The following is a 21,992-nucleotide window of genomic DNA, read 5'->3' as shown; positions in this document are numbered from 1 at the left end:
TTGGATCCACCTAAGGCAGAAAGAAAACATATTAATATTTTACAGTAGTCACTTAGTATACATTAATTGTTCATGATCTACTTCATGATGCCAGAAATTCCCCAGAAAGCAGATTTTTATGAATGAAAGATTTGACTGTAAGAAGTTTCCTTAGCAAAACATGAAAAAAATAGTATAAAGAATGTCTTTCCTATAGTGTACATTTTTCCATATTAAAAAATCAATTGAAATGTGTTTTTATATGACAGAAGTATGAAGGGTCAATTCATTCCCTCTCTTTAGTAGTCACTGAGGGGCCTATTTTGGCAGCACTGAAGAAGTTCTGCTAACAGCAGAGGGAATAGCAGGATTTGATCATGTCATACATGATATCTTCCATCTTACATTCATCCCCTTATTTTAAATTTACTCACATGCCAGAATGTTTTCGGGACTGGAGTTTTGAAATAAAACTCAGCTTGTCTTAGATAGGTTTGTGTTTGTGCAAAATACAATTTTGGTATGAAAAAGCCAGAGGTTATTTATAGAAAATCTTACCAAAATGTATGCGCTAAGGAACAAAAGATAGTTCTAGTTAACATGTAAAGCTCTGTATATTATTTTAAGTAGCATAATTAGTGCAATGAATCATTTTTCATGTAACTAGTAACTAGTTTTGTAGCAAATACTGTACAAATACAACAAATTGTTGTAGCAAATACAACAAATTCTGCTACTGAAGAAACTTTTCAAACTGAGCCATCAGGTAGTATAAAATTATTCCATCTTGTGATGAAACCAGTGTGATTTCCTAAACGATTATGGGCTGTCAACAAATAGCTTTTCATCGATCTTAATTTAATATGCTTCTTTAAGAAAAAGAACAAAATATTAGCTATGGTTAAAGACAGTGGACCTTTGTACACTTCCAGTACTGTGAAATGATACTTTCTGAGTAGAATTTCTTCCAAGATTGTAGGCATGAAATTTTCTAACTTTTCAGTCATAAGCTTAAATATCTTATAAAATTCCCATATATTATTTGTCTTCTGTAGTGTATAGGAAGTATACAGTGGTTGTTAATAAACATGCTATTTATATGAAGGCAGAACATTATAGATTTGCCCTTTTTTAGGTAGTAAATTTTGCAGTTTTTTGATATCTTATTGAATATAATAATAGATGAGTGGTTTAAAGGAAAAGGAATAGCAGTAAGCTGAAAAGGACAGCCCCTGTGAAGACCTTCCAAAATCTCTGGAGAATTTGCACAAGCAGTAACAGCATCGTAAATGCTCTTCAGTTTGGGGGTAGCTCAGTGACTTACGCAAGAATCCTGTTGTCATAATTATGTCACTGGACTTCACTGCAGTCAGGAGAACTGGCCTGAGACTGCATCTGTGTGTCCACAAGGAGACAGGATAATTTGTGCCTCTCAGGTAACCCTGGGGAATTGGAAATTAGAAGGATGAATTTCGAAAGGCTTTTTTTCTAGGTCTTTTCCTGTAAATTTTCCTTCTTCATTGGTAGCTTGTCTGTTATCAGTTGCTTTCCTTTTATTTTTTTAATCAAAGAGTTGTTTTATGGTGCCATTTTGCAGCTCCTTTTACTGAACAGCAACCGCAGGCACTCCTTCCATTCAAATAAGCATTTAAATGTTGTATATATCGTTACTGGCTCTTGTTAATTAAAAGTAAACCAGGCAGTTTTCCAACATATGTAATCTTTAATGTAACTTTTGTGCAGCAGTGTAAAGGGTAGTTTTCTGTATAGACTTTATTGAAACGTAATAACATTTGAAATTCTGCTATCCAACATTTAAAAGCACCTGATTAGCAAGTGAAATTCAGCTGTCTTGCACAGATTCAAGCAGCTTTACAGGGAGGGGTTTAGGTGGGTTTGTACAGGCCATGTGTACCAACTGATGAGCAGTGGCCCTACCCAGAAATTCTTCTTTTCAGAGAAGGTGAATAATGGTTTTTTCCCTGTGCATCTGGTGCTTGAAAACAACATGCTGCCATCGCATCTTGTATGAAGAAGGGTTAGAGCAGGAAGCAACCCTCTGAGAGCGTGCAAAGTCCACCGCCTAGGGCCATCGCAGCAGCACAGTGTGTGATGGAGGGGATCTACAAACTGGCCTTGCTGCAGAGCTTGTGTTGCTTGAGGCCTCGGTTAAGCTCTTTGCCGCTGTTAAAGAACGCCAACAGTTGTAAAAATGGGAGGTTTGGCAGCTGTCTTTTAAAATATGATGATGGATGTTTTGGGTATGAGGATAGTCTGTAATCATATCACACTTCCTTATTGTTCTGAAGAGAGAGAACAAAACAGCATATGAACGTACAGTCTCCTTACATAGAACAACCAGAGAGCTTTGTTTAGGACTGTTTATACCACACATTGACAACAAAACGGGTAGCAGGGCACAGGAGAGAGGAAACTTCCTGCACGTCCTTGGGTTCACTCAAGAACTGGAACTAGTACAACTCCTGATAAGGTTATTCCGTAAAGCATTCCAAGATTATCAGCAGGGTTGCACTGTATCATAAAAGAAAAAAACCAAACAGGTAGAATATAGCATGCAGAAGCAGTTTTCCAGCTCCTCCCATTGCAGCACGTAAGTGACACAGTTATAGTTAACTTTGGATTATCAACCACTGTGAAACAGAATGGGAAGGTTGTGCATTTGAGCAGCTTTTTCACTGGTTTTGCATTCAATGATGAGGCTCTCGGAACCAATGCTAGACATGGAAATGGCAAACTACAGTGAAGTTTTAGATCCGACGTATACGGCACTGGAGTTCGAAGCTATGCAGATTCTGTATAATGGCAATGGTGAGTTCTGCTCTGTGATGCAAAATCAAGCCAGTTAACAGAAAAAGTGAAGTTTCGTAATGCTACGAAGTTTTAGCTAAATGTCTTATTAATGGAGCATTTGGGGGTTGTTTAGAAACTACAAATCTGCTCTTTTACACTTCATCACTAACTCTAAGTTAATAACATTATAATTCTTTAACATTAAGGAAAATAAAAGAGAGGTTATATGTAATAAAGTAACTGAACTGTACTGTCACCAGTCAGTTAATCAAAGGAAGAAAATGGTGTATTCAGCAGTTGTTTTATTTACTGTAAGACAAATGAATAACTGGTATTGACAGTTTGGACATGAAAGTATATTTTGCATATAACATTCGGAAGGACAGGACAAAATTATCCAGAGGCTTGTGAAAAAAATTAGCTGCTGTTTCTTGATTCTTAGTTTCTAACTGTTGGACTAATATTTTATTTATTTAAATGTTAATCTAGCCTTTCTAGGTATGTGTATATATGAAATGGAGTGATTTTTTTAAAAAAATCATATCGGCTTTATAGACTAATGTTTAGCTGAGAAGAACTATTTGCATTTGGCTAATGTAACATTTTAACTTTAGGTGGAATTTTTAATGCAATAAATTTTGAGAAATTGTATCAATAAGTTATGCTTGAAATAAGAAGCACACCATTTTATTCTGCCATCATTGAGTACTGACCAAAAAAAAAAAGGGAAATCTCAGTCTATTAAAGTGAAAAAAAGTATCATGCAAATTATACTACTCTAAAATGGCTTTCCAAATCTTCTAATATACTTTAAAAATTGTTTTATTGTATCATAAAGTATAATTCATAGCTCTATTGTATTTTTAAAAGGCAGAACAAATATTTAATGATTTTCAGGAAAAATACTTAGCACCTGCATTTCCACATATCCCTGCCATATAGAACCTAAGTTAGTTTTTATTGTTGGGCTTGAAGTTTTATCTGAATTTCTGATGTTACTTTACAGCAAGCTTAGTAAACAGAAAGGTAGATTTGGTTATTGATTTAGGAAGAAAAAACAGACCTTTATGCCCTAAGTGATTTTGAAGATACCAACAATGATTATGTAACTTTTAGATGATTTCTCTGCTTTTTGTTCTAATATGGGTGATTTCATTGGTCATTTGTTTTTTGCTGAATAGCACCCTTTCAGATCTGTTAATGTTACATAAAACAGGAAAACAGATTAGGGAGATTATGCTGTGTTGGTGATAGAGCTAGTTAAATTATTCACTGTGATTAGTTTGATAATTATTAGTTATTAGGTGTAGCCTTTTTCTCTTTAGAGTTTGCTTTGAGTTTAGCCTAAGTACTTTCTTATAGAATTTATAAAAATATTGCCTTGTAGCTACAGTGCTAGTCTGGAACTGAAAGCTGCCTCTTATGAACCTTCCTATGTGTCTTTTCTAGCTGTGTAAATTAATCAGAAACATTCAGAGACGTTTAACAAGACACATTCAGGCAGATTATGCAGTTCTCTGGAAATCAAAGAATTTTGCAAACTCAGATCAATTTCCCAGACATTTTGTTTCAGAATAATACCAAAGAAAATAAGTGTATCCTTATATATATACAAAATTTATATTGCTATGAAATATTCCATCATTAAATTTAAATATTGTGGGTTTAATTATTCTACTGTATCACTGTGATGCAAAACTACAAAACTCCAAAAGAAATTTTTTTTATTTTTCTAGCTGAAGTAATTCTGTAACCCATTTTTAAAAATAATTTTCCAGTCATGACAGACTTAGTTTTAAAATAAAATCTTTACAGAACTGAATTTTTACTCTTAAGATTCCATTTTTAATCAGGTTTTAGTATAATTCCTATGAATTATGTCTCTGTAAAACAGAAAAAAGTATTGCTTCTTCTCACTTTGTCTAAAGAACTCTGTTTAATTTGTAAGCTTTTTGGGACACAATTAAAATTTTAAAATATATTTATGTAATACATTTTGGTTGGATCTAGTAGAATATGAATAAAAATACGTATCAATATTAACAGTTTTACTTTTCAACCTGTCCACTGTTCATGAACTCATGTACTTGACTTTTGAATGCATGTTTGAATAACTAATTAATGTGGCACTCTTTCCTCTCCCTGACTGAACAACTACAAATGTTTAGGGCATATTGCAAACAGCCTTCCTTTCACAAGACCAGAAGCATAACAGAAAAAGCTATTTTGCAATAATTTCTTTGGACATGTCTGTTAAACATTGTGACTCAAAGAAGAATAAATATGTCTGTTTTGATTTCAAGTTAATTTCTTCAGTATTGTTTACCATATTCAGTGACTAATTGTTAACCACATAGCTAATATTCTTTTGTGCAAGTAAAGTCTGCACCAATGTTCCTTTGGAAAATATGTTCAAGGAAATAACACTTAGATAGTCCTCTTAGCACGCATTTTTTTTTCATTAAGTATTGTGCAAAAACTGACTTGTCTTTTTTTTTTTTTTAATGTCACGTATGCAGTTGTATCTTTGTATGATAGGTGCCAGTTATTGCCAGCTCCTATGAGACTGATATAGGAGATCTTTGCCAGCTGACTAGGCAACATTGCTTTGTGCCAAAGTTCCTCTTCATGTTAGTAGGAATGTATATGTAATTATACACTTTAATTTTTAACCCCTTTCAGCTGGAAAGAGTTTAGAATAAAACTATTTGTTGTTGCAAACTTCATAAATTCTGTTAACATCTCTATGACTTTGAAAGTGTTCATCTGAATAAGAAACATGTAATCACATACGCCATGTTATATAAGTAGTAAGTGGCAATTAAAAGAGAAAAAGCCAGAAAAAGCCTCCATTTAAGTACAAATTGTTCAAGGGGTGTTGTTGAAAGTCTTGTCCATAACTACGTATGTTGTTCTTGCCTCTCCTCAGACAGTTCAGGAGAAGCTGTCAACATGAACGCTGCTGACAATGGGGTCAGTAGTCTCTGTGCAATTTGTGGAGACCGAGCGACCGGAAAACATTACGGTGCTTCCAGCTGTGATGGATGCAAGGGATTCTTTAGACGCAGTATACGGAAAAATCACGTCTATACATGCAGGTATTTCAAAAGTTCATCTAGTGGCACTAAATTAATGAATTTAAGCAAAAATTACATTCAGATCTTTTCAGACTTTTCACAACTATGTCAGGGTATTTTCAGCTTTTTCTTAAGGAATTCTAACCAGCATTTTTGATGAGCATGTGGTTCGTGATATATTCTTATGATTGGAAAAAATGTATTTTATTCAAGACTACTTGTTATTACACGTTCCAGATACTACATTCCAGATGTCTGTTGATATTGTTGATATCATTACACTACTCAAGAGCTGTTTCACTCTTTGATTTATGATTACAAAGGTTATCACCTGAAAAAAAAAAAGGCAATATAAAAGGGGTATTTCTTAACTATTTTCTAAAAATTCTTTTCAATTTTTTTTCTTATGAAGGCAGTTTCTGAATAGAAAGTCTAAGATTTATGAGTCTTATTTTAAGGCCTGTACAAGCACATCTGCACATCTTCCCACTTTGGGTGACGCACTGCTCTTTTGAGTGACCATTTTCCCCCCGTCAGTCTGAATGGCCATCTGCTAATTTCCGGATGTCTGGCTGCCCAGGTTATCACACTGCAGGTCTCTGCACCGTGTTTGACAAATTGCTCTGTGCATGCACAAGTATATAAAATGTCAGCTTTAAGCAATGCACAGAATATATGGAAACCTCTGTGATCTTAGACAAATCACTAAAGGAGAAAACTTTTTTGTAAGAATGGCTTGTTACTGGAAATGCTTGCTATGATCGTCCTTGGTTGCTTAATACTCTTATAAGGAAATCTCTCCCTTATAGACATACCACAGTGATATAGCACAGACATACCCATAAGTGGTGTGACACGAATTGATATAAGTGATTTCAAGAAGAGGTCTGCAAAACATAGATCTATTAATCTAACACATGCGCAGCAAAAAGGCAGAAGCAAACAGGGAGAGTGGGGAATGGCTCATACATTCCCCTTAGGCACCCCGATAGATGTGCATGAGAGCTTGGGTAAGCCTTCTTTTAGTGTCACAGTCTGTGTGTTTCCTCATGTCTTTATTTCATTGTGTTGTTAGAAAATTTCCCTCCCATTTCCTGCTTGTCATCTGTAATGGTACAGCATGTAGCTTGTTCATTGCTATCTCCCAGAAGGAGTAAACTTGGCCAGTCAAGGGTATTGGTTGTGCAGCTAAGGGCTGCTCCCTGCCAGTGACAGTTGGCATTTTCCTCGATTGTCCTTTCCTTTCTCTATTTGTAGCTTTTCTTCTTTTTTTCCCCCACTGCCACCTGATGCAGCCAGTTACTGACATACCTCACAAATAAACCGAGGTGTAAATGATGCACATAACACCGGAATTTTCCACACTTGCCCATTCGAATGCATATATGTGTCCGTACACACACGTATATTCCTGCAAAACAAGCAGGTGTGAAACACCTCTCAAGACTGATTAATTAAAAAAAAAGTCAAAACAACAGAAGAAACCCGGTGGTCATAGACATTATTCTGACAGGCTAGATTAGCTGGTTTTCTTTTTTGTAATCAGGGTGCTGCTTTATTAGTGCTTTATACATTTACCTTTTCTTGTCTCTGATAGATTCAACCGGCAATGTGTTGTTGACAAGGACAAAAGGAACCAATGCAGATATTGTCGTTTAAAAAAGTGTTTTCGAGCAGGAATGAAAAAAGAAGGTAATGGAGTAATTTATTATTTGATATACAGAGAGAAATAATCTGAATTATTTTTAAAATATAATAAAAATGGTAAAAAACTCCAGCAGAATAATTCAGTGGAAAGTCTGCTATAATGCCTTCATGATGGAGAAGTGCTTTTATATTGAGGTGAAATATGCATCATCTAATTTTTAGGTGGGTAAGCAGTTCTAAGACTTGGAGCATTAGCAAATCTGTGGGCTTAAAGTGAATTTGCAACTGTTTAATCCATGAATCCTGGCACCAAAATTCATTGATTTCTAAGTGTTGATCGATATCCTGGAAGAGTTCAAAGTGTGAGATTTTAATTTTAATTTTTACCAAATTTGAGTCATAAAATCTCTTATCTGGGACTTTGTTTCTACCCTGTCTAAGTAATGACAGTGACAATTTACTGGTACTTCCCTTAAATTTAAATGTTTGAAGCATTTAAGCCAGAGGAGGGAGTGTGAAGTTGAACAAAATAGTGGCAGGAACAGTAGTGGTAGCTCTCAGTGGAGTGTCCACATTATAAAAAAAATTCTAATCTCATTAGGGCTTAATATGGGAAGATTGTTACTTAGACATCTGACAGACCTGAAGGAACATGGGTGTCACAATGATCCTTCTGTCAAAGCGGAAGGACCAGACAACCACAGGGGCAGAGCGATAGGGAAAGAAAGGCAGTGGGAATATCAGAGGATTTTTGTATCGGGTTGTTGGGGCTGTTGCTTCACTGGCAGTTACGATGTAGAGGCAAAAGGCATCCTGATGTGGTTCAAATAAGCACTCAGAAATGGTTCATCACAAACTTTGCTGCCTGTTTTGTTTGGAGCATGGTGTATCTGCCTGAAGGCCAGTCTGCAATATGATGTGTGCAGTTCTCCTGTGCTGTAACTTTCCTAAGATAAAGGAAGCTGTTTCTTTATGCTCTTATATATCTATACTATAGTACTGCTTTGCAAGTGATCAGGTTTTGGTATGAGGTATGATTTTCTCCGTGCAGCTGGATGGGGATATTCTAAACAGTGTTACACTGTGTATGTATGAAATCGGTTTGCTAATTCTTGCGGATCTCCTTGAACACAGTTTAGCCTTTTGGAATTTGAGCCATTAAAATCAGTAACATATGGTATATGTATTATCAATCTGATGTGAAGAAAAGGGAAGACCCGTGTGTCCACAGCAGCCCTAAAAGTTTTGCAAAAGGCAGAGCTTCACAGACTTTCAAAACCTGGAATTAAAGAATAGTTTAGCTCAGAAGGGACATCTGGAAGTCATTGACTCCAGGCCCCCATTTAAAGCAAGGCTAACTTCTAGGTTCAGTCAGGTTGCTTGGGACCCTGTCCAGCCAGGTTTATACAGTCCCTGAGAGGGGAGATTCCACAACCTCTCTCAGCAACTTCTTCCAGTGCTTGACCACCCTCATTGGGAAGAGTTTTTTCCTTATAACTAATTGGAATGTGTCTTACTGCAGTTAGGGTAGTGTCCATTGCCTCTTGGCCTTTCACTGTGCATCTGAGAAGAATCTGGCTCCATTTTCTGTGAACTACAGAAATGAAGACCTCCACCTCCACCTTGGTCATCTCTTTTCCACGTAAACAAAGATGCCTCTCTCTGCTTCACCTTGTGCGTCTTGTGGGTTACATCTCCACAGCCCTCCGCTGGACACTGCCCAGTTTTCCAGCATCTTCCATGCACTGAGGAGCCCCAGATGGACAAATACTTACTTCCCTCAAGATTCTAATGCAACCCAGTGCATGCCTAGCTGATATCACCATGAGGCACGCTGCTGACTCATGTTTATGAAGTGAAGATATATCCTGCAAGGAAGTTTTAACCTAATTTACACCACTGTGCCTCCTCTGATCCCACTACCTATAAAACTTTGATTTTTCATTGTGTCCGAGCCATGTTTATTCAAGGCTTCCCTGTGCTAAAATAATTCAAAACACTGAACTGTACATTTCACTGCTTGTGTGTTGTTATATGCCTCTCTACACCGTCAGGGGATGTCTCATAGCGTAAGTGTAACATAGTCTATATGATAGTTTCTCAGCTTGTTTCTAGCAAATCATTTTCTTTTCTTTAGGGTGAAGGTGAGAAAGGCTTCAGATGGTAAAACCTATACAAGCCCTCTTTGAGCAACTATTCCCCCTTTCTCATAGAGTCCTGTTTAAGGCAATTTTAGCCTGAGCTGACAAAAAGGGTTTAGCAAGACAGACAATCCAGTCTAATAATCCAAAATTATGCATACGCAGGAGAAAATTAAAGCATTTCCCTATGATTCTCAAAGTGGACCACCAGTGACTTTCACTAGCAATTGTCAGAATAGCTTAATATTTTTCTAATACTAATCAGCACTGACCTTATTTTAATTATCTATGTAGCTCTTAAGCTGCTGAGATTCAGTGGGTTTTTCTCCATTCTTTTAAAAAAGGTTATATTTTTTGTTTTCTGTCTACATGAACATTTACCACTTTGTGTTTATCACTGCACAACATTTCTTACTGTGACCTTAATAAAAGGCCCTTCAGTGGGTGTCCTTGGCAAAAAGTTAGTACACCTCTGGAATAAGCTATGTGCATTGTTCAGATAAACCCTGAAAACTATTCAGTGTATAGAATATTTTATTTTTTTTATTGAAGTCTTTGGTACTACTCCTGAATTCTGTAATGCAGATTGTTTCCCACAAAATAGCAAACATATCTTTGGAAATAAAGCTGCTGCTCTTAAAAGATGATGAGATTCCTTGTGCAATATAAAGATTTTGATCAGCACAATTCTTTTTTTTTTTTCTTTTCTCCTTGGCCTAACCTTGGACATGATCTAGATTTTAGAAAAATCTGATTGATAGTTTTATTTTTTCTTCTTCCTTCAATTCCAAAGTAAGCCTTCTTGCTTTGTAAGACTTACATGTGCTGATTAAGGATTCCTTATCCAAAGCCCTTTCAACTGCCTTCTTTTGGACCCCATGAGACAAAACTTACTGGCCTGAAACATTTTTCCTGTTTTTTGTTTGTTTTGTTTTTGTTTTTTTTTTAACTTAGTTAATGTTCTGTAAACTGGCTAGGAGTGCAGTGTCACTGAGAAGGAGCAAAAGATTTAAGTTTCAAAATTATCTTACTAGTGGATTAAGTTCGTGATTCGTTCCTGTTCCAGGGTTTCTCACAGGAGAGCAGGAGTAGGGCTTTCAGACTTCCTCTGACAGACATTTTGTCAGTGGTGGTGCTGTACCTCTTGACCTGTTCAACAGTCTGGAGATGTCCATTTCTACCACTATCATAAAGCCTCACTTATTAAATTGGTTAAAATAACAAAACGACAGCATTCAAGTGTTCAAGTTCAAGTTCAAAGGAGGAAAGAGGTTTTACTGTAATAAAGCCAGTCACAAAAATGCTGATAATTCAGTATCTATCTACAAGCAGTTATATATAGTTTTTACAGACAAATAGCATACAGATAAAGACCATAAACATGTATTGTCATCCTTCCTCATTACTCAGAGCTAAAGGCACAGGGTCTTTTTTAAGCGTCATACCTTTTGATTCTTATAGTTATCTAGTAAACTTCTGAAATGATATTGTGTGGCAATGTCTACAAGTCAATAAATGAGATGATTATTGTTTTCCAGCTGTACAAAATGAACGGGACAGGATAAGTACAAGAAGAAACGCTTTTGATGGCTGCAACATTCCCTCTATTAGCACGTTGTCACAAGCTGAGGCACTCTCCCGTCAGGTACTGAGATCTACCACAAATTTATTTGATGGCTTTAAGACTATTTTTTCTAAAGTTAAATACTTTTCAGTTTCTTACTGTATTAAATAGAGTTATTGAGATTACTTTTTTCTACTTCCGAAATGCACCCAGCTTCCTCTTCCCAATGAAAGAACCAGTAATAGAATACATTCTTAAAGCAAAGTCAGTAAAAAAAATTCTACTTTGTCCAGGACAATATGTCCTAGGCACCTTTCTTAATAAAGCTTTATGGTTCTTACTGCTTTTAAATCAGTTGCTGTCTCAGGCAGCTGGTGGCATCTATCTATCCTTGAGGCCGGCTCTCCCATGAAACATTAGGGAAAAAATTGTCCAAAGCCATTACATGCAAAGGGGTGTGGACACTCATTTCCTTACATTCTTTTGAAAATCCCATTTTTAATATCCTTAGACATTATAAATAAGGCAAACAGAAGTGTTCCAACTGCAGAGTCTATTCACATCTCGCTTTTAAATTTTCTTTGTCTCATCTGAACTTCATTTTCTTTTTTTTTTTTTTTTTCCCTATCCAATCAATTGCTGAATGGAACAGTCTCCAGTCCTTTTCTGCACCTCAGATAAATCATGGTCATTGATTCTGCATTCTTGCACCTCTTACTAACTTACTTAGAATTTAACTGCCACCTTTATGATTTCATGCTGACTGATTTATACATCCCCAAATGTTTTGTAATCTCATCCTTTATCAGCATCTCTCTTAGGGTGGAACTGTCCGTAAAGAATTGATGCAGGAATTACTGGGTGATAGTCTTTGGCACATATTGCATGTCTGTGCAGACTAGATGAACATAATGGACCTTCCTACCTTTCATACCTATACAGTATGAAAAATATACCTGTTTTTACCTCCTTAGAAATTCTTTGAACTTGCTTATTGTGCTTTTTTTGTGTTACTCCCTTAATCATTTCCAACTGGCATATGCAATTCAGGAATAAGAGCTGTCTTAAACAGAATCACATCCTCAGCCTTTCCTGCCACAAAGTTCTTTTCAGATGATAGGTTCCTGGCCTAAAAAATCACCTTGTGTATACACACAAATGTATTCTACTTATTATTTGGTATGTTGTAGTAGGAGAGAACTGCTCCCACTATGCCAAGCCGATATGAAGATACACTCTTGGCCTCAAAGACCAAGAGGTCACATAAACATGATGGAAAAGTAAAGTCTTAAAAGTCCTTGTTTCTCCCTCAATCGAATGGGTCTGTAAGATGAGTTCAGTCCTGAGGAGATACTTGGAGGAGGTGGCAGTGTCACAAATCATTGGCCAAGTCCTTCAGCTGTGAAATGAGGAAGAAGGTGTCATTCATCCCTTTTAAAATTTTCATACTAAAATAGGGAAAATGAATTATTTTTCCCTGAAGATCCCTTACAGGGGGAAATTGTCCAGGTACAGTTTTTGTCCTGCAGATGCAGGAGAGGCTTTCAGGATTATGTAAAAATGAAAGGGGCATGCTGGACTCTCATAGGAGTAAAGACATGTGTCTCTGATGGTTCTCAGGACAACAGGGATATAGTGCTATATTGTCATGTTTGTCAAGTCATTGATGGGTACAAGTTGCACTGGGAGAGGTTTCATCTCAATATAAGAAAGTGATTTTTTACAGTGAGAACAATCAATCACTGGAACAACCTTCCCAGTGACATGGTGGAGTCCCCATCACTGAAGGTTTTCAAGATGCGATTGGACAGGGTACTAGATAATCTTATCTAGGTTCCCTTTCCCACAAAATGTTGGATGAGATGATCTTTCGAGGTCCCTTTCAACCTGGGCTAGTCTATGATTCTATGAAGTCAGCGACTCCCGTGTTGCACCCCAGAAATGAGAAGCGGTTAAAGCAACAGAGAAATAGAAAGAGGAAAGTTCACAGCTTCCTATCCTTGTGAAGAGATGCAACCCTAGGAGTTCATAATGAACTCCATGGGGGTCATCCCATGAATCCCCAGCAGAAGGTTACCAAGTAATTTCAACACAGAGTCTATAGTTTGTCCAATAAGATGTAATTTATAAAGATGCATAGCTTTGATTAAAAGATATTAAAGGAAGGACAGTATGTTTAGTTCATGAGTCAGTAATTCTAATGGTTAAACGAGCTGTCTGTTCTTTACCTTCTTGAATTAACTTCTAGTTGGTGCATGGTGGTATCTTTTTCTGGTAGATCAGAGTGCCTCCTGCTATCAGAACTTTCTTCTTTCTGTAGGTATTTTCGAATCATGATCAAGACTCCTCTTACTCTTCTGGAAAAAATGAAATATTTTGAATTTCTTTTACTCTCTTTCTGTACTGAAGGTTTTCTAGCCTAAATCATTCCAGAAGCTCTCACCTGAATAACATTCAGTATTTTCAACTTGTTTTCCTAGAAGAAATGCCAGAAATGGACTCATGATTACAGCAGGGATTTCACAAATGCTCTGTCTACAAAGAGACAACAACTCTAACCTTTTTCCTACATGACAGCCTTTGAATTATGTGTCTGAGGATTTTATCACCTGCCTAGATCCTGTATTTCTCTGAGAGCTAATGTTCAGCTGGTTAGCTGCCGTTAATATCTAAGCTGTTTTCAGTGGTTTAGACTACTGAACTACGTAGGAAGCACTGAGCTTTAGCTCAGAAGTGTAACTCCTTTTGACTACCCAGGGGTAATGGGATTTCACTACAGATCCCACTGGGGGATTTAACATGGATCTGGGAATGAAGGGAATCTGGTAGGAGTCAACCTAAATAGCATCCACCATTCTGAAATTTGTAGGTACACAGTATTGGAAAAGCAAACAATGTTTGGGGTTTTTTTGTGGCAGGGGGGAGAGGTGGGGATGATAAACTACAGAATTTCCTGAGTGTGCTTTCTAATAAAATGAAAGGTGAAAGTCAGTTTTATAGGCCTTGTAGAGTGGTGGGGTGTTGTTGTTGTGGGATATTTTTATTTTTATTTTTCTTCTTCTTCTTTTTCTTTTTCTTTTTCTTTTTCTTTTTCTTTTTCTTTTTCTTTTTCTTTTTCTTCTTCTTTTTCTTCTTCTTTTGCTTTTGCTTTTGCTTTTGCTTTTGCTTTTGCTTTTCTTCTTTTTCTTCTTCTTCTTTTTCCTTCTTCTTTTTCCTTCTTCTTTTTCCTTCTTCTTTTTTTTTTTTCCCTGATATGATAGCAGCTATAAACTGACATTCTCTTCTCAGGCTTGGTTTTACCTTAAGTTGTCTTTCCTGCCTGGCTTAAGAGCAAGCCTGATTTTGTTCCTTTCCTTGAAAAGTCATTAAGAATTTCAGGATTTGGCTCAGTGATTATGTGAAAGTGCCCCAGCTTCAGGCCCAGAAAGATACTGCTCTCTTCTTATTTCACAGAACACTGTTCACTGCAGGTGGTCTAATGCACACTCATATCCTTTACATTTGCTCTGAAACATCTCAGGCCTCTGCCTATACTGCTGCTTCATCATTACGAACTATTCTGCTCCAGGCGCTAAAAAACCCCCGTTGTACTTTCTAAAGTTAATGATACTTATCTTTTCACTAGAAGAACATGCTACCCCTTTATGTCTTTCTTTCTTTGCCCTTAATGTTACTGCATGCCCCTATGAGCTTTTTTTTTTCTGAAGTGAAGGAAATGTCAACCATTTTAAAGGACTAAAAAAACATCACCTCCCCAAATAATAAGGGCTCTGGTATATTTAAAAGTAGTATTTTGGAATGAGAAAATATTGTATCATGAATAGCATAATTTTTAACATACTCTAATACACACTGGTAATAATGAGAAATAAAATTTTATAATTTATGGGCAGACTAATGGTCCGTATGGTAAAGGAATTTCTCAAGAGTATGCAAGAGTATTGCTGCAATTTTTTGTTAAATTTGTTGTTAACAAGTGAAAACGCAATTATATGAAAGTTAACATTGTTAATTTTTTCTCTCATTATGGCCAGATCTCAGTCTCCAGTCCTGGTGCTAGCACTGACATCAATGTTAAGAAAATTGCTGGTATTAGTGACGTCTGTGAATCTATGAAGCAACAACTTCTGGTCCTGGTAGAATGGGCTAAATATATTCCAGGCTTCTGTGAATTACCACTGGATGACCAGGTATAAGAGGAGACCAAAGAGAGAACTTTAATTACTGTCCTGTTATTTCTGTGATATTTAAATGTTGTGATTAAACACTTACTTTTTTGTCTGATCGAATAGAGCTGGGTGCTAGACCCACCATCTTAAAATTTTTAAAGTTTTGAAATAACACCACCACAAAAAAACCAGAGGAAATTGGTAAGGCTCTAGCATGTTAACAAAAAGAAGCAGCAAACCAGTATGTCTTTCAGTGTTTTGTGCTTTCTGTATTCTTTTGGAAGCAGAGATACCAAGCTGCATGCAAAAATGAAAAAAATCTTGTAAAAAAAGCCATGCTTTTTTCTGACCTTGCAAAGTATTTATTTTATGTTCACCTTTCATTATAATATGGTTTAAGACAGTGTGTTATTTAATTTGAAGCAGGTCTTCTCTACTTGCAAAAAATAAAAACCATTAGAATCTCAAACACATGCCAAACATACTGATATCAATCCATGGCAAATAATCTTTCATATAATACGATGTACTAACACTTTATTGTATATAATGAGTGTGGGGGAAGAAAAAGCATCAAACCTTGAAAATTCTTAAGGGTTTTTATTACAGAGGTCTGATCTATCATCATATCTATAATATATCCTAATATATCACTGGGTTTCAGAGTAAGTTGTGCTGGCACACTCAGAACCAGTGTCTCCGTGTTGTGGTACGCAGTTGTCTCACTGGCCACCTGGGCAGGAGGTTAATTCATGGCTCAGGATCTCTTGATCCCAATCCACCAAAATCTGATTCAGCTTGAAAATGACTCTTTGAAGTGGAATTGTGTAATTCCTCCTTTTTGCCTCTTCAAGCTCTCAGTTTTTAACAAAATCCTGCAAGGAGGGTTAGATCATCCTTGGGTTAGAGATTCAAACTGATCTCATTCCCTCTTTTAGTCTTCCTTAGGAGTATGGAGGTGTTCCAGGTCACAGGAGATCCCCCAAAACAGGAGCTTAATGATGTCTTTGCAGACCCACAGAATATGATATGTGTGCACAAACTCAACATACTGGAATAAGTTAAAAATCTGTTCGTGTGAAAGAAGGACAATTTTAAATGCATTGGTTACACAAGGGCAACAAAAGCAAGCAAAATATTGCTGTTTTTATTGTTAAGATGGCATGAAGGAAAAGAGAAGGGATCAGACCTCATTAAAAAGTTCCTGTCTTTATTTAAAAAAAAATAAAAATATATCAGCTTAGAAAGATAGGCTGAAAACACCCCTGCAGTGCTTGAAGAGTGCATGTTGGGAAATACTCCAGAACCTTAAGTACCTTAAAAGTGTAGTGACGAACGTATTGGGAGTTAAAACAAATGCCCCTTCTGCGTTTGTGATTGCCTCTTTCTAAGGGGCATTGTGCATTTAGTTATATAATAAACCATCTGGTTTTGAACAAATGATTCCTGATCTGGAAATCAGCTTGATTTACAAACCATAGAGCAGGCCGGAGCAGGTAAGTTAACCCTACTGAGAACCTGAAAAGTCTTAAGACACTTAAGTATTCCTAGGTGCTGTGTACCTTTACATCACTCATAAAGTATTGGCTTGGATTCGTAAGGAAAGAATTAACTTGCCAAGAGAGGAGTTCCTTGAGAAAATAGAGGCCAGTGCTGAAGTTTCAAGCAGACATTAAAAACAAAGGGAAGTAAACAGGCGACAAAAGAGCAAACTAATGACCGCATTTTTAAGTGCCTTACTGTTATGAATCAGGTTTCTTCTTTGTTGACAGTAATGCATATTTTAGCATATCTGGTTTTGTTGGGGAAAAAGCCAACATAAATGTTTAGTTCAAGGTGAGAAAAATGAAACACTGATAGTGCCAAATTTACTGTAACAGTTCATTCCAGCCCACCAGAGTCTTTAGTGTCATCTTAAAATTCCAGAGAAAACTTTGTTAAGGGGATAGGCACTCAGAAATAAATGCAAGTATTGTATTTATTGAGAAGTATTTTGCCGAGCCGTATGTTTAAAATCTAGACCAAATGCTAGAAGTGACAGAGGATGACGATTTAATTATAGTGTGCTGTTAGTACAGCATTAAGGTTTTTACATTCACTTTACATTTTACATTAGAATCTTAACAGTTGTAAACATGTACCTATAGCTGAGTACACTCACAGTAATATGCATCCTCATTTCTTTTGCCCTTAGTGGAACTTACTGCTTTATCTTCTAATCAGTTTGCTGTTTTTTTCTTGAGGTTGCCCTGCTAAGAGCACATGCTGGGGAACACCTGTTGCTTGGAGCAGCAAAACGGTCCATGGCATATAAGGACATTTTACTTTTAGGTAAATATTGGGTTTTTTTTAATTAATAATGAAGATGTTATAGTACATTAGCAACCATGTAATCACTTAAGTGGGACAACTGTTCTGGCACAATCAAAGCAATGCATTCTGTGAATGCTAAATAGCTATTAATGATAAAATGTCATGTGCCCTGTTCCAGCAAAAGCAGGTGGACAGTTTCCTGTGAGTTAATATGGCTAAAGGTTTATTGGATACCAGAAACCACAACTTAAGGGAGTTCCTGGCAAAATGTCTCCTTACATTAGCATCCTTTCTGCACCTTTGTCCCATAAAAAAAACAGAACAAAACAACAACAAAAAAAAACCCATAAAAAACCTTTGCTTGAAAGACGAGCAGCCAGCCTGTGGCCCAGGTACTAATTTCAGTCTTCACAAAAACCATTTGTCTGGAGCTTTCTCAGGAGCCCTTCAGATGTAGTCAGAGAAAACCCTACAGGCTCAAAAATTGGATAGCCTGTTCCCTGCAACTCGCTTTCCCAAGAGCCCTCTCACTGCTGCCTTGACAGTCGCCACGTGGCCATCATGTAAACAGCATGCCTGTCGTTCCCTGCCGTGTGCGAGGGGGGTGTGACCGTGGCACGGTGAGGAGCCTTGCCTGCACAAGCACGTTCTTGGTCACTTGAAATGGATCCTTCACTGGGTTATATGAGGAGAGCATGGCTGTTAGGGAAGGGGATGTCGTCGCGTGGTGGAAGCATGTCTTCCCTTCGTTCACACAACAGAGAGGTGCAATGATATGATGAGATGTGTGTCTGCGTGTATAGTGATGCGATGAGGTACTTGTCAGCATTGTTTGACACAGCACTCTGCGAGTCTGAAGTGCACCCTGCCAAAACCAGTCTCATTAAACGTGTGGAGCGCTTGGGCTGTTTTGTGAGAGTGTGTAGGTCTTCTTGCACAGGATTTTGTATGTGAGGCAAGACTAGGCGGAATATGGATTCAAACTAGTTTCTTCACTGGTGGTGGGGTACAAAGAGGTTTTCCGCTACTTGTTCTCCATCCACTTTGGGCCTGCCTTTTCATAGCTCTAAATCAGCTTGAGTTTATTTTTACACATATAATAACATTGAAAGGACCTGAAGGGCTTGTTCTGGAGGTATTACTCTCACCAGCAATCCTTGCAAGTTAAAAACTATACAAATTACTTTCTTAACCTAGTTCTTTATCTAGATATCTAGATTTACTGACAAAATTAACATAAATAAAAAGGAAATATTTGCAGTTTTATTGGGATTAGTGGGTAATAAGGAAACTAATGATAAAACAATAAGCAGAAAATTATAGTCACTATCACCAGCATCAGCATATATACCAAAAGAAGAAACTATTTGAGGCTCCCAGGCTTATTTGTGATACTTGGAGGTTGATATCTGTAAAGCTTATGAGTCATTTTGGCATGGATCTCTTGTGATATAATCATCAGCTTTTCTTTCAAAAACTGCTTGGTGGCTTCTGGAAGCTCTGTGGCTTTCCCAGTGTTCTCACCACTTATGTTAGATGATTTCTGGACAGAAGGTGAATTAAGATACCATGATGGAGACTTCTCCAAAATGGAAATTTAAAATTAAAAAAGCAGGAAAAATTAATTCTTTACTGAAAATTTTATGACGCTTCTAAATTTTATTAGGAGTAACAGAAGCATCTGTTAGAAAAAGAAGCATTCTTCGTGTCTCCTCTGGAAGAAGGCTTCTTTGTTGACAAATCCTGATCATTCAGCTTGAGATGTATTATTTTAATGGGGGAAGAAGAAATTTTAAGATCAATTTACCATTATATTTATCTACTATGTGAAGGTAAAGGCCTACTTGCTCCATACTTGTGCATTCAAATATGGACCTCAGTGCTGTGGACTTATCAATAACTGTACATGTTGGCATATTTACATGCACAGATTATTTACTGGGTGACAGCTATATTTTGCACATATACTTTGTTTGCAAAGAACAGTTTTGTATGACACAAAGGAGAGTTATTACTTTAAAAAAATTAATTTAAGCAAAATGAAATGTGCTTTTGAAAATAGGCTTCATCTAGTAAGTTACATCAAAGTCTTTATGTGAACCCACATATTGGTATTCTTTCTCTCTAAGGCAACAATTACATAATCCATCGCAACAGTACTGAAGTAGAGATCAGCCGAGTGGCAAATCGGATTCTAGATGAATTAGTTCGACCCTTCCAGGAAATTCAAATAGACGACAATGAGTATGCTTGCTTGAAAGCGATTGTGTTTTTTGATCCAGGTACCTTTTTGAAAATATCTCTCAGAATTATTTTACACGTGATTATTTTGAAAGTAATTTTTGTCAATGTAGCATCTGCTCATGTTATCTAGCTGGATGGAAAAAAACAAAATGAAAAAAAGTAAGATGCTCCTCCCAAATCGTAATCTGCCTTGACTTCATGTTTTTGTCATTTTTTAAGATGCAAAAGGCCTGAGTAATCCAATGAAGATTAAGAACATGCGATTCCAAGTCCAAATCAGTTTAGAGGATTATATTAATGACCGTCAGTATGACTCCCGAGGAAGATTTGGAGAACTTCTTCTTTTACTGCCTACACTCCAGAGCATCACTTGGCAAATGATTGAGCAAATACAATTGGTTAAACTATTTGGAATTGTTAAAATTGACAGTTTGCTTCAGGAAATGTTACTGGGAGGTAAGTTAACAACTTGTTAAATTTACCGTGTTGTATTATGTTGAATTTAGCGTACTGCAATGTTGAGGGAATCATGATGTAAGGAAGCACTTTGACCACGGCCTCGCTGGCTGAGCTTTGGGTGGTATGATTGTTAGCTAAAGCCTTCTTGTCTTGGCTGCTCATCTTGTTAACTCAGTCCTACAACCTCAGAACGTGCTGTGTACTTCTCAGTCATTGCTGGTATCTAGACATACAATCCCCTAGTCAGATGCAAGAATCCTTACAAGTATTTAATGAAATCCACTGTTAATGCAGTCAAAACAGTGAAAATAAACACAGTGATTAATATGGTTAAAGTCTGGTTAAATTGTTTAATGAATACCTAGAGGCAATTATTCAAATTGCCAATCAAAATATTTGCTCTGCGGAAATGTAATTATCAAAGTATAAGTCAATGGCAACAACATGCTCTTTTGAATGGATATATGCTTATGCTATTTTTGCAGGTACTTCTAATGATGCCAGTCATCTGCATCACCCAGTGCATCCTCACTTAGCCCAAGATCCATTAACTGGCCAAACTATCCTCATAAGTTCAATGTCTGCTCCTGTACATACAGAACAGATTTGTAAGTAATTGCAAGTTAGCCTTCTGTCATAACTTTTCACTGTTACATTTAAAAATATTAGTTAGAATGATAGCCTGTCAGTGCTTATAGAGTTATTTCATCAGCACTCTTAAATTAAAATAATTGTGCATTAAAAATGTATGTATATAAGCAGTGTTAAGTAAGAGACTTTGACCTGAATTTAATATAATTTTAAAAATTCAGCACCATTCTGATACATCGTTTTCACATGCATAATTTTTAATAAACTAAAAATTCTGATAACTAATATATCCTATTTTCCTAGCATGCCAAATGTAACAACTTCCTTTCAGCGCAGTAGTATGTATATGTGTATATAGAGTAGGCCAGTATATAAAAATACATAATTCTTTCTATATTCTTTTTCAGCAACTCCAGAAACTCCGTTACCTTCCCCTCCTCAAGGCTCTGGGCAAGAATACAAAATGTCTACAAATCAGGCTTCAGTCATTGCACAGCAGTCTATTTTGAAACAAAAACCATTGTGATAATGTTTCGGTCTCTGTCTTACTTCTCTGTCCTTCCTTCCTTGCTCCCTCCCTCCCTTCCTTCCTTCTTTCCTTCCTTCCTTCCTTCCTTTTTATGCACTAGATAAATTGGTAGGACACTTGCACATTTAAAATCTCAGGATGATAAAGGAAATTATTTCCTCAGCAGCCACTACTGTGGGTATTTCTTAAAACACCTAACAATTTGGAAGGTAATACTCACTGTTCTGACTGCTGCATACAACTGTAACTGTGGACACTGCAGTCTGACAAATATGTATAGAGGTTGATATTATTTTTAGATCTTGTAACTGCACAGATTCATTTTTTATTTCCTGTTTAGTTGTCGTCTTAGTATTATTGTTTTAGATGTGTATATAATTTTTTCATTGTGACGGAACTGGTTAGTGCTTGTTTAGCTGTGAACTGTAGACATGAAAAAATGGATTAATCACACAAAAGCCAAGATTC

The 21,992-nt window shown here is 36.7% G+C and overlaps 1 protein-coding gene across 1 annotated transcript; it reads left to right on the top strand.

The window, feature by feature from the left end:
• The first annotated feature begins 2,680 nt into the window (after positions 1–2,680).
• Positions 2,681–21,521, top strand: HNF4G (hepatocyte nuclear factor 4, gamma). The gene is made up of 10 exons (XM_010575869.1): positions 2,681–2,808; positions 5,720–5,888; positions 7,465–7,559; positions 11,194–11,300; positions 15,254–15,409; positions 17,632–17,719; positions 19,831–19,983; positions 20,165–20,401; positions 20,890–21,012; positions 21,403–21,521. The coding sequence occupies exons 1-10, from the start codon at positions 2,691–2,693 to the stop codon at positions 21,519–21,521; spliced, it is 1,365 nt and encodes a 454-aa protein (XP_010574171.1). The 5' UTR covers positions 2,681–2,690.
• The last annotated feature ends 471 nt before the right edge of the window (positions 21,522–21,992 follow it).

The sequence above is a fragment of the Haliaeetus leucocephalus genome, unplaced genomic scaffold (genome assembly GCF_000737465.1).
Source record: "Haliaeetus leucocephalus isolate CR32 unplaced genomic scaffold, Haliaeetus_leucocephalus-4.0 Scaffold506, whole genome shotgun sequence".
NCBI classification, from domain to species: Eukaryota; Metazoa; Chordata; class Aves; order Accipitriformes; family Accipitridae; genus Haliaeetus; species Haliaeetus leucocephalus.
Note: the sequence above shows the minus strand (reverse complement) of the source record. Positions and strands in the feature narration are given on the sequence as shown.